The sequence below is a fragment of the Hyperolius riggenbachi genome, chromosome 7 (genome assembly GCF_040937935.1).
Source record: "Hyperolius riggenbachi isolate aHypRig1 chromosome 7, aHypRig1.pri, whole genome shotgun sequence".
Taxonomy (NCBI): Eukaryota; Metazoa; Chordata; class Amphibia; order Anura; family Hyperoliidae; genus Hyperolius; species Hyperolius riggenbachi.
Genome location: NC_090652.1, coordinates 201969449 through 201988963, shown reverse-complemented (window position 1 = coordinate 201988963; position 19515 = coordinate 201969449). Strand labels below are relative to the sequence as shown.

General features: G+C 42.2%; 1 protein-coding gene across 2 annotated transcripts in view; it reads left to right on the top strand.

Moving 5' to 3' along the window:
- PARD3B (par-3 family cell polarity regulator beta) overlaps positions 1-19515 on the top strand; it is an 807407-nt gene that overhangs the window by 55329 nt on the left and 732563 nt on the right. For both annotated transcript variants that reach the window (XM_068245009.1, XM_068245008.1), the window contains exon 2: positions 14933-15034. In XM_068245009.1, coding sequence (XP_068101110.1) covers positions 14933-15034 — 102 coding nt within the window. The remainder of the gene's footprint in view (positions 1-14932; positions 15035-19515) is intronic.

Below are 19515 nucleotides of genomic sequence, written 5' to 3'. Positions count from 1 at the left end.
AAATTTACATAAAAACGCATGCGAAATTTGCATCCGCGTGCAATTTTTTTCTGCGGCGATTCCCACCGCACAAGTGGAAACGGGCCCTAAAGCATCATCTGACGTTCAAACAAGTCCACCAAACATTTTTTTCTTATTTTTTTTTACCAATTTAAACACTATTTGTAATCTGAATGTGTTCTGAGAGTAATTTCTCCACTTACAAAATAAGAAGACTTTTGTGCTCTAGTTTTCCATGAATTTCTAGCATTGTCCTAGTGGTAAAACAGTGCAAAACTGTTGTAGAAACAATAAGTGGTTAATAACACTTCTAAAACTCATGCAAAGCCACCACACTGAGGGATTTAATTGTCAGCTTCTACTGTATGTGGTGTTTTATTCCCCACATAACTGAAGTTATCTTTCATAACTGTCAGGCACATGTCTTCCCTTTAACCACTTCCGGATTCCGGGTGGTTTGGCTGATCTGTGCTGCGGGGGCTCTTCAGCCCGCAGCACAGATCAGAAATCAGGCAGGGCGATCAGACCTCACCCCTTTTTTCCCCACTAGGGCGATGTCCTGCTGGGGGGGTCTGATCGCCGCCGCGCTGCTGTGCCTAGCAGGGTGGGCTCCTCAAAGCCCCCCTCCGCAGCACTAGTCCTCATTCTGCCTCCTTTCCTCCCTCTCCCGTCCCCTGTGTGCGGCGCAGGACGGAAAGCCGTCCTGCGCTGAATAGGATAGGCTTTAGCCTATCAGATGCCGGCGATCCCCGGCCAATCAGAGGCCGGGGATCGCCGATCTCCTCTACGGCGCTGCTGTGCAGCAGCGCCGTATATATGTAAACACCGGGAAAGATCTTCCCCGCGTGTTTACTTTTACCCTGCGAGCCGCGTGTTCACGGAGACACCCTCCGTGAACTGACATGGAACAGTTTCCATGGAAACCACTTCAGGACTCAGGGGCGTAGTTAAGTGTACGCAGAATCCTGAAGTGGTTAAAGCCCTGCCAGCTGCTATACTGTGAGGTAGGAGAGCCTCATGTTGTATGATGCAGGAGTATCTGGACTGATTGTCATCATGCAGTTCATCCTAACTTAAAGAGGAGCTGTTAGGTATAGGGTCTCAGAGAAAATAAACACATATATCAGTAGCTAAAGATTGGCTGTACTTACATTACATATGCATTTCACTGTCCACGTTTGGATTTCACAGATTTTGTATATAGTATATGCAGAGATAGATGCTCCTGACAGCTCATGGCAGGCTCCATGTTTGTGAAGCCAAATGTGTCGTCATGTCCTGCCTGCTTCTGATCACAGATAAGCTCGTTCTTGAACAACACGGTGTGCAGTGAATATTAATGAGCCATGTGGCTAGGAACAATAGCTGACTCCTGCAGTGTAGTCTGCCCGAGATTTATCAGTGCTTCGCGCTGGACTGATTAGAAGCTCCTGTACCGTCTCATTAGCAGCCGAGGGGAGGGCCCCAGAATGCTTTGCAGTTTAGCTGCGGCTTGCGTCTTTATGGGTCTATAACAGACTTTAAGATAAGCACACATCAAAGGTAACTGAAATGTTTATCTTCACTAATGGCTTTTGAGCTTCCTTCTAAACTGTTTAACACAGGAGAATAGAGGTTTAAATTAGCTTCTGCAGCCTGACAGTTACTCTTTAAACACTTAAAGCGGTATAAAACCCTGACATAATATTCAATAAAAACATGTTTTCCTACTTTTTATATGCCATACGGTTAGCATATTTGCTTTTGTGCATAAGTATTATTCATTTAAAAATTCTATGTTCTCAGAGTACACTTTTTTTTTTTACTCTGAGAGCTGACTTTGCATTTTATTCATAACTGCTTTATTAATCGTCTAACTTAAGCATAAATGCTTTCTGATGCTTTCTGATTGTCTCACTGTCTTTAGAAGACCCGGCAGTGTCAGAGAAGGCTTGTTTACATTCCTCACTTGATACAATTAAACACAAGATAAAATTATCTACAACTTTGGATGCATCCAGCTCTGCTGGCAGGGAAGCTTCTAAGGCCTGTGTTAACCCTTCAAATGCTGTTCTAGGAAAAAAAATGCTGGTTGTATATTATATACTGTAAATAATCTATTAGAGCAAAGTAGAAATGCTGGATTTCATTCCGCTTTAAGCTCACAGGGTTGTTTATTTTTTGCATCTGAAAAACTTTCACCTCCCATTCATTAAGCCAATAACTTTATCACTACTCATCACAATGAATTGATCTATATCTTGTTTTTTTCCACCACCAATTAGGCTTTCTTTGGGTGATAAAGACAAAAGACAAACACTTTTATATAGCGCTTTTCTCCTGGCGGACTCAAAGCGCCAGAGCTGCAGCCACTAGGATGCGCTCCATAGGCAGTTGCAGTGTTAAGGAGACTTGTCTCCTGCTAAATAGGTGCTGGCTTACTGAACAGGCAGAGCCGAGATTCGAACCCTGGTCTCCCGTGTCAGAGGCAAAACCCTTAACCATTACACTATCCAGCCACTACATACATTTTGCTAAGCGTTAATTTATTCTAAATCCATTTTAACAGGAATATTAAGAAAGAAATGGAAAAAATTTTTTCTCAGTTTTGGCCATTATAGTTTGTAATTAATGCATGCTACCGTAATTAAAACCCATGTATTTTATTTGCCCATTTGTCCTGCTTATTACACCATTTACATTTAAATTATGTCCCTATCACAATGTATGGCGCTGATCTTTTATTTGGAAGGAAAGGTGCATTTTTTCAATTTGCGTCCATCAGAATTTACAGGCCCATAATTAAAAAAAAAATTATATTAATATACTCCTTTGACATCCATATTTAAAAGTTCAGACCCTTAGGTAACTATTTTTTTTTATTTTTATTTTTTTATTTAATTTTTTTTTTTATTAATTTTGTTTGGGTAATTTTTGGTGTGGGAGGTAGACAGCTAATTTTAAATGTAAAGATGTGGGTGTAGTTTTACTATTTGGCCACAAGATGGCCATAGTCAAAACGTCCTGGCAGAGTGATCGTACGCTTCCAGGAAGCATTAGGAGGCCAGGAAACATTTTGTAACTCAGAAAAACCGCAGCCTCTGATAAGAGGCTGTCGGTTTTTCTGCGGTGGGCTTCGATCAATGAATGGGATCTATAATCCCATTCATTGATTGCTGGGCTAATGACCGGCAGCGGGAGCGTGTGTAGCTCGCAGGAGTGCGCGCAGCCTATCTGGATGAGAATGTTCATCCAGATAGGCTTAAGTGGTTAAAGCGTACCAGAGCTGTAAAAAAAAAAAAAAAAAAGATTTGATATTCACCTGCAGCTTCTTCCTACAGCATAAACCCATCTGAGTCCCACCGTCGTCCTGTGGTCTGCCATTCAGCTGCGATCAGCCCTGGTATTAGGCCCAGTTGGGTCCAGTCTGAACCTCCCGCACATGCGCAGTAGACTGATGCGACTGAGCCAGTTACCGAGGCTGAACGGCAGACTGATGGAGGACGGCGTGGGACTCCTATGGGTTTATGCTGCAGGAGGAAGCTGCAGGTGAGTATCAAATCTTTTTTTACAGCTCTGGTTTACTTTAAGAAGTGCTCTGACTGCTGCTGTTTTGCCATTAAGAAACTATTGTGAGTTCCCCTTCTGCATAAACCTCCAAAGATTTTTCTCTCTGACAATATTGATAAGTCTGCCCCAATGTTTGCCAAGCTCATACTCAAGTGTACATTGTGTCTTCAGAGAAAATTAGAGCAGGATAGTCCCTTGCTATGTTGCCAAGCACAGAATATCTATTCTTCTAGTGCCAACAAATAAATGTCTGAATTAAGACCCCTGTGTAAATGCATACAAGCACTCTATATATCTTTTTTTTCCAGGCATAAAAAAGGTATATGACCTTCAAATGACATGATTTGGATGTTGTACATACAAGTGGTGCATGCCTGCTGCATTCATTGTATTCTGCTGATGGACCTCTCTCTAATAAATGGCTTCTAGGGTAGCACTATAGTTAACTCCATGAAAAGTAAACTGATGCTTCTGTGCAGCAGTTAGCAATATGTAGAAGCTTTCCAGAGGCGCCAATAGAATAAAAGTCACTTAAACGAGCTTAAAACCGATGGGGCAGTGGTGGGCCTATCCCATCCATGCGGACAAAGCAAACAAAGGAAGGACTGTGGCATCAACAGTCAAACAACAATTTATTTATACTCCACAGTAAAAATAGGCAACGCGTTTCACGGGCTCAATCCCGCTTCATCAGGCCAATGAAAAAAGGAGCATACAGCTTAACAGCATCAAAACCACACTGAGCGCCTCTGTGTGGTTTTGATGCTGTTAAGCTGTATGCTCCTTTTTTCATTGGCCTGATGAAGCGGGATTGAGCCCGTGAAACGCGTTGCCTATTTTTACTGTGGAGTATAAATAAATTGTTGTTTGACTGTTGATGCCACAGTCCTTCCTTTGTTTGCTTTGTCCGCATGGATGGGATAGGCCCACCACTGCCCCATCGGTTTTAAGCTCGTTTAAGTGACTTTTATTCTATTGGCGCCTCTGGAAAGCTTCTACATATTGCTAAGTCCACCCTTGGTGGAGGGTTGTACCCATCTTCTTCCCATCTACAGAGAGCGACTTTTAATCCTGAGTGGGGTCAGGTTAATCTCCCCACCTGCCTTCACAGTGGTTGCCTATTGGTAACCCTGGTTTGTGAGTATTAAATTGTTATATTACTCATTATTAATTATCATCTATACAATATCACACTATTGGGCTCTTGGTGTCCCCCCTCCCTTTATCTCGTGCAGCAGTTAGCGTTTATCAATTGCTGCCTACACTCTTCCTGTTTTTTGTTTTTGATCATGGGTTAATTCTTAGGCTGCGTTCACATGAAACACAAAATTGTACCCAGTTTCACAACAGAGATAAAGAAATAAAACAGCCTTGTTAATGGATTCAATGTTATCTATAGCATAGGTTCTCAATACATGGTATGCGTACCCCAGGGCAAAATACAAAGTAGGCCTCGGGTTACTTGAGCTTGTCATAATCCATCTACTATAGTGAGTTTTGAGACAAAAAAATAATATATATATATATATATATATATATATATATATATATATATATATATATATATATATATATATAAATATTCGTATAGTTAAATACAAGCATCAAGACATGCTGGAAAGGCATTTATATACTGCATATATATACATACATACATACATACATACATACATACATACATACATACATACATACATACATGCAAGGGTACTTGACATGATGTTGCCAGTAATTGCCAACACATGCTATGATCAGATACCTCTATTTTCAATGTATATGTTGCCTCCAAAGTCTTGACCTCAATGTCTTATTTCTTAGATGCTGCATACACTATGTATGCTGAGGTAAACAAAGAAAACCTAAAGAGCTGGACTACATCTGTTCTTATTAGCGCTGTTCAACTGAAAAATGTCCAGACATGATAAGAAGGATGTGCCAAAAACTGGGAAGAGACCCTTCTTCCCCTCTCAATCCAATTTTCCACTGATTTTCTGCAACAATATTCTGGTACAGAAAGCAGGTATATTGGGAACACTTTCCAAAAATACTTTCCTTTTTGTTAAATTTTGTAAAATACAATAATGGAAAGTACAGAAGAGTCCTTGGTATTTGCCACCAGCAGGGACCGCCTGTTGCTTGCTGGTTGCTTGAGCAACCTGCCAAAAAGCACAAACCTCCCCCCATAAATACTCACCGAGCCTCTAGTGGTGTCTTGTAGTCTCCCTGCAGCTCCTAGCGGCTTTTCGGTTTCAACCCATGCTTGCAAGACTTACGTGCAAGTTGCTGAAAAGCTACTAGGATCCTGCTAGGAGCTGCAGGGATACTACAATACATGGCTGGAGGCTTGGTAAGTATTTTAATGCCCCCCCCCCCCCCCCACACACACACACAAGAAAAAAGTCCCCTTTATCCATTTAACATGCTGGTTAGTTGAGACTTCTAGTTGCCTGAGTTCCGGATCACGGGGTCTTTGCTGTTTATTGGACACTCTATCCAATATACTTTACAATACAGTCCTGTGCAGTAAAAGGGCTCTTGAGGTCTCCATTACAGCAGACACTAAAAGAGACGAGAAGTAGACAGACACAGTGGATTGTACATACATGTTGTGGCTTTGGACTAGTGTGAACCCAGATTTACTGAAGATGTGCCCCTGAATCCATTCAAAGATTTTCTTCAGCAAAATTGGCTATTCTTTTTTTCAGTCTGCTGTAACAGTACAGTTTTGGGGGAGTTCAGTGTTTGTTTTGAAAGTTTAATTTAACTTTTTAAATCAGTCATTAAACGCTCATGCTTTGTCAACCCCATAATTTTTCATTGAAGTAAAACTAAGAAAAATGATTTTTATTATATCCCAGAAAGCTACAATAATCTATAAACTGTAGCCATGACTATAAACTTAACAGGGATTGTCTGTTTTTATGTAGTATTTATTGTAATCTTTTATTCTTCCATAGTCCATGAGGCTTGGCAGGTTAGACAGCATTCCTGTGGACCACACAGTTGAGTAGTTATGTTCATCCTTAGCAGGTTCATATGGAGCAAAGAGGTTTTATACTCCAGAAGAGGTGTTTAGTCTTTTAAAGATTGTTTTTAAAGACTTTATGTGATCATTGTTAATTTTGCTGAATTTTATTTGAAACTTTACTGTAGTATACACTATATTTAAGTTCTCTTTTTGAACACAGGAGGACCAAAACTTAAGTATTATAAAAAGTATTTATAGAATAATTGTGATCTACTGTAAATTCAGGTTACCTGTGTATTGTTCTCCCTCTGTCTTGTGGCACTGTGTGCTTGCAATGCCACCTGAAGTACATCAGAACGAGACCTTAAAGTACAATGGTCATTCGAGACACTCCAAGCTGGAAGGAGGAAGCCTAGGTGAAGCGGTAGTAAGTGTACACCCCGTGACCCTGTCCATTTGCTCGGGTGCTGACGTGTGTTGTTCAGGAGAATTCTGGTCTCTGAATTTACTGGCCTAAATTCGAATTCCAACACTAGTTTATGTCACTGCTTGTATACCATCATTTATACTAGATGGATATGTGGTAGTCTTACTATTTACTATAGACTTAAAGAAAACCTGAATTGAACATTAAAAGTCAAAATAAGCATACACAAGTCATACTTGCCTTCCATGTAGTCTACTCCTCAGTGTCTTTTTCCTCTCCTGCGTCCTGTTTGTTCACTGTGATCAAGGGAATTTTCCGTCCTCCATTTTGAAAATGGCCATTACCCACAACAGCTTTCTGGTCAGCACACAGTTAAACTGTAACATCACCCACTTGAGCCATAGGGAAACATGGACATTACCTGGTGCATCAGTTTTCCTCTCAGCTATAACTGACAGCAACTGATATTTTACTGACAGCAACTGATATATTTCAGATCTGACAAAATATTGTCAGAACTGGAAGGGATCATTGTCAGAAGAAAATGGTGAGCTTCTGAGAGGAACTGATGGCAAGGCAACTATGCAATGTTCATTTGAAGTTACCTCGTGTTTATTTTAAATATTTTTTACTCAGTACAGGTTCTCTTTAAGAATCCTGTCCTGTTTCTAGGCAGGGAATCTACATTTGGAGACTTTCTATTTTTGTGAATTTCCTTAATAGTAAATGTGTTTTTATCCCAGATATTCCAAGTTGTATTTTTTCATTAAACAAGACCCCTAGTGGTATTGAGTTTCCCATGAGCGCTTCAGGATACTAAGAGGGGCACTAATATGTAAATACCTGAGCCTTATAATGGCTCAATCAGACCACCCATCTCAATGATAAGTTACCACAGAGATTGGACAGTGTGTAGGGTCTTGAGTAAAATTTAGTATCATTTTCTCCTGAGAACATTTTATTCCAGCCTTACTTTCTGTAGTATTAGTTTAAAAAAAAAAAAAAAAAGCATGCAGGAAATTTATCACAGGTCCAAAAGCAGTCCAGTCTACTTCCTGCCACTGAATTTGACACTATAGCTATGCTTCCTGCCATACTCCTGCATTGGAGCAGAAGCTGACCAATAGGCAAGTTAGCAGTTAGAGGTTAAGATACATCCCAAAAATCCATGATTGCACTCAAGTATGCATGTATTATCTGGTGGGTGTGGAAGGCCTGGCTTCACTAGGTCTTGCCTTGCATCCTACCCATTTGGGGTATCATCAATGGGCGATACCCCTTTCACACATAACAGAGTTTGTGTGTGATTTCGGGTTTTTGCCAATTCACGTTCGCTACACGTCATGGAACTAATTGGCATTGCATTTGACGTGCGTTGTGCAATTTTTATTTATTTATTTTTTGTGGATGTGATTTATTAACTGGGATGTAGGCTTTTTTTTGGAATAGACATGCAAGTCAGTGGAAACACAGAAAAATTGTGTATGTTTGCTTAAAAGTGTGAAGGCTGCCTTAAATATGTTTTAAAAATAAATAAATAAGAACTTGGAATGATGAAAGCATAACCTGGATCTGAATCCAACTGAGATTCTGCTGTGGGATTTTGAATTATATGTACATGAAATAAATCCCTCAAATGCTGGATATCAGAAAAAAATCTGACTGCATAAGTGGGGAAAATATCTTCTAGGTGATGTTAGAGGCTTGGAATGCTTACATGCACTTTGTTTTGCCAAGGACGACAATGCTAACTTTTGCAACTAATGGCGTATTTGTTTTTATTGGCTACATTGTTGATATTTTTTTTTGGGTCAGTTCCATCACCTAATATGTGAACATATCATAGCTTCATATTTTATCTTCATTAAAAGATATAAAAGTAACACATTATAAATGTAGCGTGCTACATTTTTCCTATTGTACATTACTGTAAACGCCATTGACTTGCAATAAGCACCATTTAACTTGTTGTCTCTTACTAAACCTTGATTGCTTTGAGACTCATTTCACTAATTGCTTTACTGTGGGGAAAGAAAGTTTAATCTTATTCTAACTGTTGCATTGCTGCTGAGTTAAAAGTACTGCCTTTCCTATAGGAAGCCAATAATCACAAACAACTCAAGCTAATTACAGCATCTTGTTGCTCCATGGACACACATTTTGACACAAATGCGCACACACACACGTTTCTGAATAATATTTAATATTGTGGACTATTGTGGATCAAAAATAGATTTTGTTGGTCATGTCTATTTTTAATGTCCTAGTTCAACATTCCTGGGATCATATATAGAGCTTTGACTACTGCTACTGGAGAGGAAAAAAAATGTCTGCTGCTATTGTAGAAAGAGAGAGACTGGGAATGTCGCTACTGTTGGGAGAGGCTGTGGCCATCACTATTGTTGGGAGAGACTGTGGCTACTGCTACTGTAGTGTGAGACTGAACAAATTTATATCTATTGAAATAAATTGTCATAAATCAAATAAAACTGTGCCGCCATTTTTAGCCAAATGGTTAAGCTGAAACATGCTTATGATCTGATATCTTTATCAATTAGTCATACCAGAGAGATAAGATGGAATCTGTAGTAGTCGATATTCACAGTTACCATTGCGTTCTCTGTGACAGCAGGAAATAATCGGAACAGAAAAGTGGCGCTGCACATTGTACACCTGTTGCATACAGGAAAGCATTAAAAGTATGCATCATCGTAACTTTTAACATGCGCGTGTTGCAGTAATGCTCTGCATGCAGTTTGTTACCATTCCATACTGCACTGTACTGTAAAGCATCTGCCTCACTAGGAACGTTGCATAGGTGAGGAATTGCAGTATGGTGAGGCGTACTGCTGCAAACGTGGCCACAGTGTCAAGTGACAGTATTGGTGTCCTACCGTTCAATCGGTTTAGCAGGCTGTTTATATTGATCTCTTATCATTGTGTTTCCTCCCCAAAAATTGTGTGCATGTAAATTGTTAGACCCTCCCCCACCCCAAAAAAAAAGGCCCATGATGGTGATATTTATACTATGTGTATTGCAATGTTCTGTATCCCCTGCTGATCAGTCTGCTTCTGCTCTTCAAAGCTCTTTGAGTCCTGTATGTTATACAGGTCCTTCTAAAAAAAATAGCATATTGTGATTAGTTCATTATTTTCTGTAATGTACTGATAAACATTAGACTTTCATATATTTTAGATTCATTACACACAACTGAAGTAGTTCAAGCCTTTTATTGTTTTAATATTGATGATTTTGGCATACAGCTCATGAAAACCCAAAATTCCTATCTCAAAAAATTAGCATATTTCATCCGACCAATAAAAGAAAAGTGTTTTTAAAACAAAAAAAGTCAACCTTCAAATCATGTTCAGCTATGCACTCAATACTTGGTAGGGAATCCTTTTGCAGAAATGACTGCTTCAATGCGGCGTGGCATGGAGGCAATCAGCCTGTGGCACTGCTCAGGTCTTATGGAGGCCCAGGATGCATTGATAGCGGCCTTAAGCTCATCCAGAGTGTTGGGTCTTGCGTCTCAACTTTCTCTTCACAATATCCCACAGATTCTCTATGGGGTTCAGGTCAGGAGAGTTGGCAGGCCAATTGAGCACAGTGATACCATGGTCAGTAAACCATTTACCAGTGGTTTTGGCAATGTGAGCAGGTGCCAGGTCATGCTGAAAAATGAAATCTTCATCTCCATAAAGCTTTTCAGCTCCAAAATCTCCTGATAGCTAGCTGCATTGACCCTGCCATTGATAAAACACAGTGGACCAACACCAGCAGCTGACATGGCATCCCAGACCATCACTGCCTGTGGGTACTTGACACTGGACTTCAGGCATTTTGTCATTTCCCTCTCCCCAGTCTTCCTCCAGACTCTGGCACCTTGATTTCCGAATGACATGCAAAAGTTGCTTTCATCCGAAAAAAGTACTTTGGACCACTGAGCAACAGTCCAGTGCTGCTTCTCTGTAGCCCAAGTCAGGCGCTTCTGCCGCTGTTTCTGGCTCAAAAGTGGCTTGACCTGGGGATTGCGGCACTTGTAGCCCATTTCCTGCACACGCCTGTAGACTGTGGCTCTGGAGGTTTGTACTCCAGACTCAGTCCACTGCTGGAATCGGTCCTTCTCCACATACTTCCTCAGGGTCCGGTCACCTCTTCTCGTTGTGCAGCGTTTTCTGCCACACTTTTTCCTTCCCACAGACTTCCCACTGATGTGCCTTGATACAGCACTCTGGGAACAGCCTATTCGTTCAGAATTTTTTTTCTGTGCTTCACCCTCCTGCTTGAGGGTGTCAATGATGGCCTTCTGGACTTCAGTCAGGTTGGCAGTCTTACCCATGATTGCGGTTTAGAGTAATGGCTGGGAGTTTTTAAAAGCCTCAGGAATCTTTTGCAGGTGTTTAGAGTTAATTAGTTGATTCAGATGATTAGGTTAACAGCTCGTTTAGAGAACCTTTTCATGCTAATTTTTTGAGATAGGAATTTTGGGTTTTTATGAGCTGTATGCCAAAATCCTCAATATTAAAACAATTAAAGGCTTGAACTACTTCAGTTGTGTGTAATGAATCTAAAATATATGAAAGTCTGTTTATCAGTACATTACAGAAAATAATGAACTTTATCACAATATGCTAATTTTTTGAGAAGGACCTATAGTGCTGTGTAAATGTTTGTTAGTAGGTAGTTCTGTGTGTCTATCATTACAATGAAATATTTTTTTTTCCAGCCAAAAGAAAATATTTCCCTCTGATTTTCAGCGTAGAAAAATTAAATGTTCTGTTTGATTAAGGAAAATGAAATGCACAGGTTATTAGAACTTCTTAATAATGTTAGCTTATTCATCAGATAGAACAAAGAAAATGGCTCAACGAGAGTGGATCTAAGCCTCCATTTAGCTTTTGTGCTAAGTAAAAAGAGATTGTAGAGTCTTAAAGTAAAAGAGAGAGAGAGAGAGAGAGAGAGAGAGAGAGAGAGAGAGGAAAAAAAGTGCTTTCAGGGATCCACTAAATTATCTGTGTCTTCATCACACACTCGAAATATGACCATCACTAAATACATTTGGGGTCAAAAATTCCAGGCATAATGCTCCCTGGATGTTTAAGAATACATTTTAAAAATAGACTTTTAGCCCCTTACTAGTTAGGAGAAACCAAGAAACCATTAATAGTAGGGACAGTAGCGCATTGGCGTAGTGGTTAGCACTTTCGCCTTGCAGCGCTGGGTCCTCGGTTTGAATCACAAACAATGTCTGCATGGAGTTTGTATGTTTTCCCTGTGTCTGGGTGGTTTTTCTTTGGGCAATCTGGTTTCCTCCCTCCCCATTAAATTAATTGGCGTCCCCTTAAATGCGCTTTGAGTCCGATGGGAGAAAAGCGCTTTACAAATGTTATTGTATTGTATTGTAAATTGGCCCTAGACTATGATACATATCAGTGTTCTCCCCAGAATTATTTTCCAGCTGGGTGGCATGAAATAGTAGCCGGGTGGCATGAAAAAGCAGCTGGGTGGGTAGAGATGAAAATGCAGGGCAACTCTGCTTACAGCATAGGAGGTGGTGAGGAGGTGAGCCAATGACAGCCGGGTGGTCACCAAATCTAGCCGGGTGGAGCACCCGGCTAATGAGCCTGGGGAGAACACTGCATACACTACATGATACATACATAGGCTTGATTCACGAAGCGGTGCTAACCTACTTAGCACGTCTAAAGTCTTAAGGCGCGCTAACCAGGGTGCTAAGTAGGTTAGCACCGGTTTTCTCACTAGAGAAATCCGGTGCTAACCTACTTAGCACCCTGGTTAGCACGTCTAAAGACTTTAGACGTGCTAAGTAGGTTAGCACCGCTTTGTGAATCAAGCCCATAGATATATGACTATAGTAGGGATTAGAATGTGAGCCCCTTTGAGGCACAGTTAAGTGACAAGACCATATACTCTGTACAGCGCTGCAGAAGATGCTGGCCCTATATAAATAATTAATAATAATAATAATAGCAGCACACTCTTTAGCTTGATACAATTTTTGCCATATAGACCAAGATAATTAAGGATTGATTTATATGAATTATTTTCTGCATAATTGTTTTTATACAAATTCTTATTACGGTAAATATAAAGCTGATCTTTTCAGCTTTTAAATATAGAACAGAAGGGAGGTCCACAACAATGTCTCCACGAAACAACCTTTATTCAGGACATATCCTTGTTACAGCCAAAATCAAGCTACTGACATGTTTCGGACCAGAGTCCTTAATCATAGCTGTTTTACAATACTTAGTGTCAGACTTAAGAGGAAGGGGCAATTAGGGGTGGGGCTGGAACCACCCAATTTGGGGAGGAAAGATTTCAATCCTCAGCTCCACCTAATGCCCCCTACCTCACCAATCAATAGTAAAATATACAAAAATAAGTAAAATCCAACAAAAACATTTAAGAATGTATACATATAAGGAGCAAAGACAATTACGCAAACAGTCCAAGAGAAACACACAACAACATCTCTATACTCAGTTGCAGATTCATGGATAGAAGAAGAATACAGAGATAACTTGTACATACTGGCAAAGTGAGGGCATTGGTCTACAGTTAGGATGACCCCTACACTGTGACCAAAGCTACATCCCATCTGGCATTAAGTCCTTGAGGGGCTCTGGTTCCCAGACGAAAAATCCACAGAGCCTCTCGCTTACAGATAATCGCCTGTATATTCCCCTCGAAAAATCTTTCTATGCCCTGAAAAGAGAACCCAGACATGTCACCTCGATGAACTGTACGGTAATGTTTGGCTACATTTGATATGTTGGAAGTGGCCCACCCCGCACCCAGATAATGTTCAGAAATGCAGGCCTTAAGGAGCCTAGTAGTACATCCCACGTATTGGAGAGCACAGACGTCACAGGCAACATTTTTAGTGTTGCAATTGATAAAGTGCCTCATCTGGGACCTGTGGCCATTTGCAAGCGACTCAACGCATTGAGTTCTTGTGTGAAAAACACAATAGTTGCAAGAGGGGAGAGCACATTTGAAAGAACCTATCGTGGACAACCAAGTGGGGGAAGTCGCCCGAGAAGAAAAAATACTAGGAGAGAGGATACTACCCAACGTTGGGGCCCGTCGGCTTGCAAAATTTATGCCATCTTTTACATAGGGCTGTAAGTCCCTGTCTCCCTCTAGGACAGAAAGATACTTGGCCACGACCTGTCTGACGCTTTGAAACTCCGAACTAAAAGTCGTTACAAATACAGGTTTCCTGTCCTCTTCTCGACTGGCTGCATTACCCTGTATCAAACGCTCCCTGGGAGTCGACATAGCCCGTTTCTTACCCTCTGCGATGGTCCATTTTGGGTATCCCCTCTCCCGTAGACGTTGCTCCACCACCTGGAACTCCAAATCAAGAGCCGAATCTATCGAGCAATTCCGACGTGCTCTAACGAATTCACCCATCGGGAGGGCTCGAATTGTGTGTGGCGGATTGCAACTTCTAGCTTGCAATGTGGAGTTACCTGCGCACTCCTTTTTATAAGTTTTAGTTACAATTCTCCCTGTTTCAAGGTCGCCTGTCAAAGACAAATCCAAATAGTTGATAGTATTAGAGTGCCAGGTATGGGTAAATTCCAAATTACAGGAGTTAGTGTTAAGCTGATCCATAAAAGATGTTACTTGAGTGGAGTCCCCCCTCCAAACTATCAAGATGTCATCGATAAATCTTCCATACCACCCGAGCTGCTCCAGATGGCGCCCCCCACCCCCAAAGATGTGGTACTCCTCCCACCATCCCATATACAAATTGGCCAGGGAGGGGGAGAACTTGGCGCCCATCGACGCACCACACCTCTGGAGGTAGAAGGCGCCATCGACCATCAACTACATTGATTGGGCCTGGCTGCCTGTGGTCCAGCACTGTCTACTGCAGCACAGAGAAGCGGTACTTCGACTTTATTATAGCTTTTAAATATGTTGTATTAACAGATTTTCTTTTCCTTTTTAGGAGCCGGGATACTGGGTGAAGATCCATCATTTAGAGTACATAGATGGAGGGATATTGGACCCTGATGATATAGCAGCAGATGTTGTGGAGGACAAAGACAAGGTAAGACATGTTTTACAATATTTACAGACTAATTTTGTAATGGAATGTGTACAATAAAACCGTTTTTAAAATGTTGGTTATGCATCAATGCTGCATTTAAAACCCAGTATCTTTTTGTTTGATGTGGTGTTTGTGCTGTGATGTTGCAATTTCATCTCACTGCAAATAAAGCTCTGTCTTTGAACTTAACAGTTTCAGATACTTTACAAACCTCCATAATGAAATTGAAACTACCTTATCATTGGCACCCATTAGATGCTATCGTTGTTTTACTTTTTCGGAAGCATCATTGGTGTTTTGCCACTTATTAGCAATCCGGAATAGGTGTCAGAATAATTTATCACACCACCTGCATCTTTTAGTCCCTATTCAGAGTCCTGCAGTCAAAAGGAAAGTAATTTTATAAACCATTTCATTCCTGGACATATAAAGTTAAAATTAATTTAAAGCATTGTATAATGGTAGTAATAGCAATCAAAGAAAAGTATATTGTCATTTTACAATAAAGGTTTAGAATATTATATTATAAATCACTTCTAAAAGTCATGTTGACTTGTACTCCAAAAGAAAGAATGCAGAAATTGCAAAAATCTATTTTTAAAGGTAAAATGTTTAAATCAGGAAAATATTATTTATTACAAGTGAGCATATGGTGTTTATTTAGCACTCCACCTGATGGTTAGCACTCCACCTGATGGTTTGATTGAAAGCTTTGCAAGTATAAGAATGGACTACTGTATATACTCAAGTATAAGCCGAGTTTTTGGGACTTTGATTATACTCCTGTCATGCTTCTAGCCTGGCATGAGTCCTGCCAGAGCAGAATGTGCGGATGTTTCCGTTTACCTGGCATATGTCCAATCGCCAGAGCGGTATGCTCAGCTGTTTCCCTCCCTCTCCAGTGACCCCGGCATATGTCCAACAGTGTTCTCCCCAGAATTTTTTTCCAGCCGGGTGGCATGAAAAATCAGCCGGGTGGGGATGGTCATGCTGATTGCCACTAGGTGGGTTATCGCCAACGCGCCCCCCCCCCCCCCCCCATTAAAATTGACAGGCTAGGTTCCGTACTGGAATCTCTTAAAGGGATGCTTAATTGAAGAAAAATTAGGCTAGTTATTTACCTGGGGCTTCTTCTAGCCCCTTAAAGTCCTCCTGCTGCCCTCATCGCCATTCCACGCTGCTCTCTTCCTTAGCCTCGCACCAACGCGATCATGCTGCCGTGGCCAAGAGCACTTTGCCTATGCACAGTAGCAATTTTTTGTTACCCCGAAGTGCAGAATGCTGCCGGTCACGGGAATGTGATGATGGAGGAGGCGAATGACACGTTGTGGCCATGCATGCAGCATTCAAAGGGGAATCACAGAGGTACAAAGCAGCAGTGCGAATGACTGCAAGGCATTAGAACAATTTAAGAGGCTGGGAGAAGCCCCAGGTAAGTAGCTGGCCATTTTCTTTTAACAGGTAAAGTGTCTTTAAAGGGATACTGTAGGGGGGTCGGGGGAAAATGAGCTAAACTTACCCGGGGCTTCTAATGGTCCCCCACAGACATCCTGTGTTGGCGCAGCCACTCCCCAATGCTCCGGCCCCGCCTCCGGTTCACTTCTGGAATTTCTGACTTTAAAGTCAGAAAACCACTGCGTCTGCGTTGCCGTGTTCTCGCTCCCGCTGAGGTCACCAGGAGTGTACTGCGCAGACACAGACCATACTGGGCCTGCGCTGTGCGCTCTTGATGACATCAGCGGGATAGAGGACACGGCAACGCAGGCGCAGTGGTTTTCTGACTTAAAAGTCAGAAATTCCAGAAGTGAACCGGAGGCGGGGCAGGAGCATCAGTGAGCAGCTGCGCGGGCACAGGATGTCTGCGGGGGACCATTAGAAGCCCCGGGTAAGTTCAGCTCATTTTCCCCCGACCCCCCTACAGTATCCCTTTAAAGTTCTAACTACCCTTCTGCTGATTTGACAATGAAATTAGCAGCTTTCCCTATATACATGGGTGGTCCCAGTATGGGAAAGAGGATTTCTGGGCCATAGCATGATATTGATAAGCAGGCAGCTTATCCATATCATGCTATGGCACCAGATATCCCCTCTTACACCACCCATGTATATAGGAAACATGGGAAAAAAATCTTAGTAGTTTTATTTTCAAACCTGGCTGCTGGTTGTAACAACACTCAGTTACAAGGGATATTGCTGGCTATGTGGCTGTCAAGGGGCCAGGGTGCCTCACTAATCACTTTGTGTCTGCCTGCCTTTGTCCATGGCTGTCAGTACAGCGTCTCACTCTCCCCCCTCAGACCAGTCTAGTCTGGCAAGAATCAGAGACCAGGGGACACAGTCACAGGACAGGATAATCAGGGGGTGAAAGGGTTAAGCATCTTGAAGTTCTAGCTGGCGGGAGGTGCGTTAGATAGTGAAACTCACTAACACAACACACAGCGGCTGGCAGGAGGATGAATACAGCGAGAGGAGAAGGAGAGCTGAGAGCATCTGGCTAAACATTCCATAGAGAACCGAGCCGCACTTCCTCTCCGATCTCCTGCTCAGCTAAGCTGCGTGTGATGTCACTTGCATTCCCCGCCCCTCCATACAACTGCCGGGAGCTGAGGAGGAGGGCGGAGGCAGCGTCCCTGAGTGACAGCGGCTGGCTGCAATGATACAGCCGCCGCTGCTCACTAATGAGCGACACAGAACGGGACAATTTCACCCCGGCGCTCAGAGGAGATCAGCCGGGCGCTCAGAGGAGATCAGCCGGGCGGCGCGCCCTGGTAAATGGCCCTGGGGAGAACACTGTCCAACCACCAGAGCAGTATGCTCAGCTGCCCCCCCTCCCGAGTTTCCTGGCATGGTTCCCCCCTCCCGCTGAAGCAGTATGTGCAAACAGCTCCCCCCCACCGTGTCTTCCGCAATGTAACCTTAACCCGTTGGAGTGGTACTTGTAGGTGCCTCACCCTGAGTGTCCCGGGGATCTGCAGAGTCGCGCACAGCAGAACATTCACTAAGGGCTCTTTAACACTAGCGCCCTTTTCCTGCGTTTTAACGCAAAGTCCAAACTTTGCATTAACCAAGGTAAAATGTAAGTCCATAGACTTTCATTTTACCTTTCACACCCGACGCTGATTATATTAGAGAAATCAGTACAGTAGAGCAGCAGCCCAGAGCTACTGATAATGACTAATTACAGCACTTGAGGTATAATATATGCCTTCAAGTTCCCATCTCTCTGTCACATTACCCTACAGTTCTGTTGAGTATATGCGCCAGCTATGGTGGGTGGTGAGAGATGCTATTCACAGCATATACATGGTTAGGTGCTTTTAGTTTAAGTAGGGAGGTAGTGGTGGATGCACCTCCCCCAAGTAGACTCAATAGTCAAGGGTCCACTGAAATCAATTTCTTTACTCAAATAATACAAATTATTTACAATGTGTTTCAAGAGCTACAACCCACTTCATCAGGCAGTAAAAGGAGCTGAACTGGAGTCTCAGTAGGTATGAGTGCTCATACGTGTTGCAAATAATTTTTGGAATAATTTGATTAAGTTCTTGCCAACTGCGTCACGCCGATTGGCATAAGGTCCTTGCGGTGAGGTTTGCGGGCGATCGTTGTTAGACGGTGAAACCGCCGTCTTTTATTGCTGTGCAGTGCTGCTATCTAAGGCAGTGCTGTACTGGGGACAGCCGTGGGAAGTGATTGGCTAGCGGGGAAGGGAGGGAAGGGGGCCTTAAAGCTGCAGTGGCCTATTAAGTGAGAAATGGCCCGGTCTTAAGGGGGGTTTAACACTGCGGTCCTCAAGTGGTTAAAGAAATTATTTTACGTGAACCCCTAACTGTTGAGTCTACTTTGGGGAGGTAAGTCCACCCCTACTTCCCTTCGTAAAGTGGACCTGAGCGCTTGCACAGAACAGAAGGAATATGTAGAGAAATGCACCCTGTATGTATTTAGAGAGTTTAGCCTGTTTAATTCCCCCTCATCTGTGTCTAATCACAAGTTGTAACTTGATCACTCCCCTGTGTCACATGACTGCCATGGCAGAGATGGCTCATTTGAAAGCACAGGATGAGCACAATATGTCTGCTTCCATGAATAAGAAAGTAGAAACCATGCAGATTTATTTTAGGATTTGTATCAGCTGTAACAACATTTTTTTTTTTGTTAATTTTAACTTTTTTATGCTGTAGCGTATCTTTTAGAGCAGAAAGGATATTCTGACTTCAGGTCTGCTTTAAACTGTTTTTAATTGTCTTATGCTCATTTTGTGCCTCGGTTCTAATATCCTCCAGCTCAGGGTCCTTTTGGAATCATGCAGCATCAAACTGTTTATTCAGTCACAGGGGTTTAACTTCCTCCGAGCCCCCCAGCAATCAACAATGCAGCAGATTGCCCCCTCCCCAGGGCTATGAGGGCTCACTCTACCTCCCTTCCCTCTTTCAGAGTGCAGTGAAGTTGTGTAAATATACAGTATGTGTCTGCTATTGCCG